This window comes from Fukomys damarensis, unplaced genomic scaffold (genome assembly GCF_012274545.1).
Source record: "Fukomys damarensis isolate Sample0158 unplaced genomic scaffold, DMR_v1.0_HiC HiC_scaffold_24, whole genome shotgun sequence".
Lineage (NCBI taxonomy): Eukaryota > Metazoa > Chordata > Mammalia > Rodentia > Bathyergidae > Fukomys > Fukomys damarensis.
Genome location: NW_022900936.1, coordinates 28,203,743 through 28,211,859, shown reverse-complemented (window position 1 = coordinate 28,211,859; position 8,117 = coordinate 28,203,743). Strand labels below are relative to the sequence as shown.

At 31.3% G+C, this 8,117-nt stretch overlaps 1 protein-coding gene across 12 annotated transcripts in view; it reads right to left on the bottom strand.

Moving 5' to 3' along the window:
- The window catches only part of Robo2 (roundabout guidance receptor 2), a 1,584,609-nt gene that overhangs the window by 102,824 nt on the left and 1,473,668 nt on the right, over nucleotides 1–8,117 (bottom strand). For all 12 annotated transcript variants that reach the window (XM_010645674.3, XM_010645673.3, XM_033768136.1 and 9 more), the window contains 2 exons: nucleotides 7,081–7,252; nucleotides 2,286–2,491 (listed from right to left, as the gene is read on the bottom strand). In XM_010645674.3, the coding sequence (XP_010643976.1) occupies nucleotides 2,286–2,491; nucleotides 7,081–7,252 (378 nt within the window). The remainder of the gene's footprint in view (nucleotides 1–2,285; nucleotides 2,492–7,080; nucleotides 7,253–8,117) is intronic.

Here is an 8,117-nt window from a genome sequence, read left to right as displayed (position 1 = left end):
ATATATATGTATATATATATATATTCAGAGTTTGTGATTTTAAATGCCTAAATGTCATTTGTTGAATTTCACTCTTGTATCACAATAGCTTCAATCATCATATTCATGTTCATTGTTTTAACTTCAAGCATTTTTGGTATTTGATTTTGCTTTTGTTTTGATTTTGGTCAGTAATCCTTCAATTCTTTCCTCTCCTTATCCTCTAATTCCTAACAAGTTGCTTTAAAAAGAGATTAATGGGTAGCAGAGTCCATCCCATACTTTTGTCCTTAGTTAACTGCAGTTAAGCCTTCCAGAGCTGAAATCTCAAAAACAGACTACTCAAAAGACTGTCAGAGGGCTCAAAGTTTGACACAATCAAGCACCCACCTTTATTGCTTCTTTCAAAATTTACTAGGAATCTTCGTTATTCAAGCACACTGTCTAACTCAGTAAAACAGTGAAAACGCATTACCTTCCATGGCCCAAGTCGGCCTTCCGCCCACAGAGAGAAGTTAAAGTGTTTGCATAAGGAGAGTTGGCATTAATTTTTTAATAACTTCCAAATATTCACAGAAAGTTAGTGACTAATTTACAAACAATAAAAAGACTAAAAAGAGTATTATTAATTTATTTGCCTTCAATTAAACTTGCCAGCAGTTTTCTTAGTGAAAAAAATTCATGCTCATGCCTCCAAATCATAATTAAAATCATATATACATTATTATATTACATTTTATTTATATGTGTGTTTGAATCGTCCTTCCCTTTGCATCTTCATGATAAACTAATAAAAACTTGGTAAACTGTAATTGTAAATGTACTTCCACCCTCAGAGTATGAACCTCTTCATACAAACGTACATGTAGTAAAACATTTTTACCTTCCTCACTGCATCCTGAAAGTGAAAACTCATCTTGGACCCTAATTTTTACCCGGGCACTAGATTCTTCCAGTTGTATTTGCACCAAATCATTTTCAAGCATTTTGTCTTCATGCATTTTTTACACCAACTACCTTAGTTCTGGCTCTCATCTTCAGTTTTGTGATTATGATAGCTTAGGACAGTGCATGCTACATGGGTCAGGTCAGGGTAGATTGACTATACTTGGTTGAATGAGTTGAATGTACTGGTAGAGGACAGAATCCTTCATATTAACATCCGTCTAGTTTTCCCACCTTCTATAATCCTTCACCTGAATGAAGTATAAATGGGATTTTTTTTTTACTTCCTCCTGTCCAATAGACTATGTCAAAGTTTCAGAATTTGTTCAGCATATGCTTGTGATTTTTTTACACACAATTGTAATGTCCATCTTGCTAGAAGACTTTTCCTTGCTGACTTTGAAGAAATACACAGTCATATCACAAAAATGCACATAGAGACTAAAGGCAGCCTCCGACCAACAGCCAGCAAGATGCTGAGGTTGTTAATGAAGTAGTCACAAGGAACTCTGTACTAAACTCCCAACAACCTTGTGACCTGGAAGAAAATCAATCCTTTGTCAGTCATCAGACAAAATCATGACCTTAATCATGTAGTTCTATGAACCCCTAAAGTAGAAGACCCATCTAAGTCATGGCCATGCTTCTAATTCACACAATCTGCCAGATAATAACTATGCATTACTTTAAACCTGTTTATGCTAATACTGTTACATGGTAATAGATAATTTATATAATATTTAGAAGCACACATTTTATTTTGAGTTGTCCTTGAAACAGATCCAGTTTATTAAGTTTCTAAGAATAGTCATTGCCTTTCAGACAAACTTCGTTTAAAGACCACCAATGACTTGTTCTCATTCAGGGATTTAAATGTAAAACCTGTAGCAATTTAACCTAAAATCTGAGGGCTTCCTCTGATTAGCCAAATCTTCCTTCTATATACTCAGTCTCATCTTTATTCATTTCATACAACTATAAAATTGGCCAATCCAATTTATCTATATTTCTCCACAATCTTCCTTTCAAAAACTTTAACTATCTAAACTACTATTATTAACTTTAACTGGTGTAAGATTTCAAGTTTCAATGATTTAATACATACAAGATAGGATACTAGAAAAAAATAGGATACTGGAAAAAAAAGATTCTAAGTCTGTTATGAGTTTGTGAGTAAAATAAGGACAATAACCTCTCCTGTAATGTCAATTAATCATTTTTAAAGTAAGGAATGACACGACGTATATAAAATGTGCAGCAATTACACTGAAATATAAGATTCTAAGTTCATCAAACAGTACTTCGTTGGAGCAGTATTTATGCTAAGATGAAGATTAAAGAACAAATCAAATATTACTTACCCGTAAATTCTTAATCTGCAGTGTGCCTTGCTCTTGGATAGTTGCTCTTGGATCTCTACCCAGAAAAGTAAATCCATCTTTTAACCAACTAATTACAGGAAGAGGGTCACCAGTGGCTTTACATTTCAGTAATGCTGTACCATCGACCGCTAGTGTTTGGTTTACTGGACCTTGTAGGATTATTGGTGGAGGTCTATCTGTCAGAACTAAAGAATAAAAGCATAATCAGGATATTTCTATTTTTGTGACATTCAGTAGTTTGGGATATGGTTATTGAATAAAAAGTTAAAACCTCGAAGCCATTCATATTTCTCATAATTTATTCTATATATTAAATACCTATCAAAGAGCTCCCATCTGTACTATTATAAATACCTGTAGAAGTACTGCACTAAGACCAAACTATTATTCATAACTTATTCTATCTTAACTATAACTAAAATGATAATGGGATAAATTCTGATATTTTAGAAAAGTTTATTTGTATTAAAAGGCTCAGCTATATAAAAATTAAAATTAAAATTAATAGTTTATAGCAGTCTTTCATAAAAAAAACCCTTTTATCTCTCTTATGCATCCTTTAGAAAGCCCTTGGAGGCTCTTATAAGTAGAATCAATCTCTCCTTTTACTTTCATTTTAAACATATGCACAATTTTGTAATTCACTCCTTATAATTTCAGTGTGTGCATTAGCTGAAAAATTTGTTGACTTTAAATTATTAAGTATAAAAATGTACTTCCAAGATCGTGATACTAGTTCTTCAAATTATGGTCATAGATGATTTTATTTATTTAGTACATATAGTTACAGAAAGTAAAGCAATCTAGTAAGACTCTATGATATGACTAAGACAAATTTCATATAAAATATGTTTATATATGTATTAAAATTTCTGTGTTCATTTTGGGAAATTTTCAACATTCTCATAATCTTTTAGTGCTGTAAGTTTTTGTTTGTTTTTTGCTTTTGGTACAGGGGATTGAACTCAGGTCCTTGTGCTTGCAAGGCAGGCCACCGAACCACTGAGCTAAATCCCCAGCCCGCTGTAAGTTTTTGTTTAAAAAATAATTATTGCAGCAGTATTTTCCATACCTTCAAAACTATTTAAGAATCACCCAAACAGCACATCTGAATGCTTACCATTATTTAAATGGTATGTGGAAATATGCAGTTAAAAGAAGGAAGGCTGGGGACTTAGCTCAGTGGTTCCTCACAAGAGCAAGGTCCTGAGTTCAATCCCCAGAGCAAAAAGAAAAAAAAAAAGGTAAAGTTTCAGTAAAAATTCAATAAAATCAAATTCAAATGGCTAGTTCCAATGACGGATTTCTTAAGAGAAAGTTTTGTAACAGTTTATAGAGCACAGGTTTTGATTAATTATCGCTAAATTTTTAATGATACACAGATATAGATTCCAAGTACTGCTTGGCAACTGTGATGAGAAATGGTCTTCTGAAAAGGTCATCTTGCATTACAATGCACATAATCAGGAAGTTAACTTATTTTGCTTGATGCTCTAAATTCCTTTGTCTTCTAGCTTTTAAAAACATCAGTTAACAGGACTATTTGCTAATGTGTATACACCATCTTTATTATTTGAATTCAGAATTGTGGAAGAAATCATTAAAATTATAAGGCCCTTCAAAACATTTCATGAAACCAATTATAATTTAAATTAAGTTTATTATATATAGTCCTTGATTGGCTCCAATCAACCTAAATCTACTGAATCAGTCAGAAAACCTATTTAAAAAATCACAAAACAGTTATTTATTGTTCACAAACTAAAGCCAGAGCAACTTATTTCACTGGTTTTCTTGTTCACACTCTTCATTTTAGAAGTAAATAAAATAATCTTGAGATGCGGGAACATAGTATTATAATTCTGATACATATAGCAATAATTAGGCAAAAATAAATTCAAGCTGAAAGTTTTATGGAATTCCTTTATTAGTCAAAATTTGAAGACCACTTCAAAGTACCTTATAAATAAAATATATTTTTTAATTTAGAGGGAAATAAGTCTCCATTATTAGAGTACAATTTATTTTTGAAGTCTTCAATGTTATTTGTTTTGAGTTACATGTTAATATAGAATTATAGGAATATTTTATAACCTGTTTTTATTGCTATATTTCTAAAATCATTAAATAAAGCCAAAGTTTATCTAGTTCCTCTCCCTCCCTCTCCCTCTCTCTCTCCCTCTCTCTCTCTCTCTCTCTCTCTCTCTCTCTCTCTCTCTCTCGCTGACTCTTTTCTATCTAAAAGACAAGCTCATTCCCTTTTCATGACTTTGATCAATAAGGTAATTGACAACCTCCTAGCTAGGAATTTTCAGTTTCAAAGACGTTCTCAGTGAAATATGACCACAGGTTTCTCTGTCACTAAGGTCAAAGTTTAAATGAACATTTAGGGTTTCCAGTGATCTGTGAACAACTCCACAGTCTTCTCTAACTATGCAGTATAAATCCTCAATAAATGATTCATAGCAGATCATGGTGTGACATTTATTGTCACCATAAGATATAAATATATTTCAACTTTCCAGTCCTTTTAGATTCTAACTGCTCTATCCACAGATTTTTCATTAAAATTTTCTAACTTGCTTAAGAGAAAAAGAGTAGGGAATAAAGGAGCAATGTAAAAAACAGTACCAGTATATAAGTAACATCTTTCAGGAATTTATTTGGAAAGTGAATTTCAATGTCTTAGTTCAATTCATAATTGATAAATTACTAAACATGGTGCTGACTCTCACCATTAGCAATATCATCTTATATGACTGCTTGAATTTAAAATATTCCCAGGATATGAATCTAATAGCAAAAATATAACAGTAGAAAAATCTCTCTAGATTGAATTTGTATTTGTTTCTCTGACTGTGACATGTATTTTCATTCTACAATGGAATTTCAGTTGGAATATGCAAAAATATATGAAAAATTAAAATGATGGCTCAAATATTATTAAAGCATTAACAATATGGAAAAAAATCTAAACTATGAATGAAAGCTGAAATCATTAGTCAATGTGGCAATTTAACATTTAGAGACAGATTATGATAAATATATGTGTGTGTGTGTGTGTGTGTGTAAAAGTGAGATTTTTAGCTATTGAAATCAATAGTTCTATAAACTCCAATAAACGTTTCTGTAAAAAGGATTTTAATATTTTGATTGCTTCATTATGTAAAGATCAATGAAGGAATTACTATTCAATCCAGTTGTAAAAAATGTTCAGAGACATTCAGTCATCAAAAAATTTAAACTTGGCCATCACTCTTTTAATTTTGACCTCCAAAGCAAAGCTAGTTGTCAAATATCATCAACTAACACAAATTTCAAACAATTTTCCTTTTCATTGCTTCAGACATGATTCAGAATATCCATTTTTTCATGAACCCTATCAGTTACATAAATGATCTATTTAATTTACCCATTTTGTTTTCTACAAATATCTGCAAATATGGTTTTCCTTTTCCATAAAAATGTTCATTTAGATATAGAGTTTGTTTTTGTTGATTCTATATTATAGCTGATATATTAAATATTATGTTTGAAAATGTTTTGTAGTAATATAGTCTGATAGGCTTTAGCCCAAGTATCATATTTTCCATATATGTGTATCTAGAATTTTTGCTGATAGAAAGTGGAACCTGAAAAAGACTAATAATTATGTTTTGCTCCTTTAAAGACATATGGAGGTATAAGAGAACAAAGATCTTGTGGATATGAGGAAGAATTGCTCACCACTGTTACCCTTGAACCTGTCTTCTCCTTTCAGCTCTATAGCAGTAAATCTCTGCAGCATCAGCAGGTGCAGCCGTTAATGCCTGCAGCCAATGTTTTTGTCTCTGCTGTTTTTTCCCACTCCTGACATGATGCTGAATCAGGTCATACCAGGGATAGATACTAAAGAACACTGTCTTTCTATTAATTTTAAATGACCTTTTAATCCACATATAAATTTGAATTGTGTGAAAGCATTGAAATTTTACCAACAGAGAAAGAATCAGGCCACACACTAAAGCCTTTATATTTCAGCTTATATATTCCAACATTAAGGCTGAAAATACCAGAAATATCTCAGAAATATATGACAGCAAAAAATGATCTTTAATTATTTTAAGAAATCAAAGAATGGTTTTTAATTTCAATCTCGGAGGTTCACAAAATATCTAAGATGCTGTAGTTGTCAATTGTGACATACTGTTGAGAAAGAAGTAGATCATTTTCAACTTTCACCATGAATGTAAGTACCTCAATTTAGATTCGAAGTGCATAAGTGCAAGTAAAAATATTAATTTTAGCATTCATCAGGACTTCAGAAGTTATTTAATTAATTTAACTTAGTGAATATATAATTAAAGTCACAGAAATGTCAAAATGTGATTAGCTATCTAAAAACTCAACTCTTACATGGGTAAAATTAAAGATGATATTTCCTCCTCTTTCAGTAAAATAAAATTATTAATATCCATTAGAAGTAGTCATGTCATTATAAGATTAAATAAAATACAGATTACATTTCTAAACACAGTGAGACAGCTTTGCTTTAAAATAATGCATCACTGTATCTTTTAGATTAAAACATTGCATTTGATGTCCTTTTTGAAGATTATAAACAGTATTAACTCAGAGAGAATTAAATACTACTTGAAAATATTACTTTGCCTAGATTCAAACTTAAAAAATAGGCATTGATCTAAATTATTCAATGAATCATAAAAATTCACACGATTAATATTATCTTGAAATAAAAATATTTTCATGAGACAAATTAATAGCAATATCGCACCATCAGTAACCTCCAGTTGAGCTTTTGCTAAAATGCTTCCTGCCACAGTCAGGGCCTGGCAGATGTAGTAGCCGGCATCTGAACGTTGAATGTTGGTGATTGTGAGGTCTCCAGCTGGTGACACAGAACATCGACTGTTGGGCTGCTGGGGTTGATTTGGGAAAAGTAGGTTCTGTGGGGCAAATGCAATCTCATTAATAATCTGTTCCCACTTTGAAGGATGATTAGATTAACAACCACTAAAATTATGGGAATATAGCTGAAAAAGGAAAAAATACAGATTTGGAAATAGAAGGTACTGAAATGATAATGCAACACACACTGGTTTGATTGAGAAAGCTTTTCCAAACGTGGGAAATAATATGCTCTATGAAGGAAGCATGCTATAGTTGAAGAAAATATTCTACCATGTGTATTTGGGGAAATACAATTTTTAAAAAGATTTAGCTTTTATTAACATGTAATATTGTACTTTTAACGGGTATAACATAATATTCAACATATGCAGAGAACATATACTGATCAAATAGGGGTAATTAGTATTTTTATATCTCAACCTTTTATTCTATCCCTGACCTTCAGCTAATTATTTAATATCTTTGAAACACAGTTTCTGGTTGTGTGAAGGGGGCAGAAAATATTCCTGTGACTTAACTCTTCAGACACTGTGAGGGCGTAGACTGTAACATTAACTGTGTATGTAAATTAAAATAATTGCTTATCATTTTTGATACTTTAGGATAATTGAATTTGTCTTAAAGATGTTCAAAACTGTGTGTATTTGTGAGTCTGGGACAAAAATACCTGAATCTCTTTCTATTATAAGATTTTTGCGAGTAATAACAGATTCCAAAGAAATTATGACTGAACACTACAGCCTAGGCAAGATTAAACCAATTACTGAAAAATTTAAAGGAATGTTCATTAGTTCTAAAATTATATGTGTTACTTTAAAGAATTTTACAGTATTACTTTAAAAAGTACTTTAATTATATACGTATATATGTATATGTACATGCACTTCTATATTTTATATA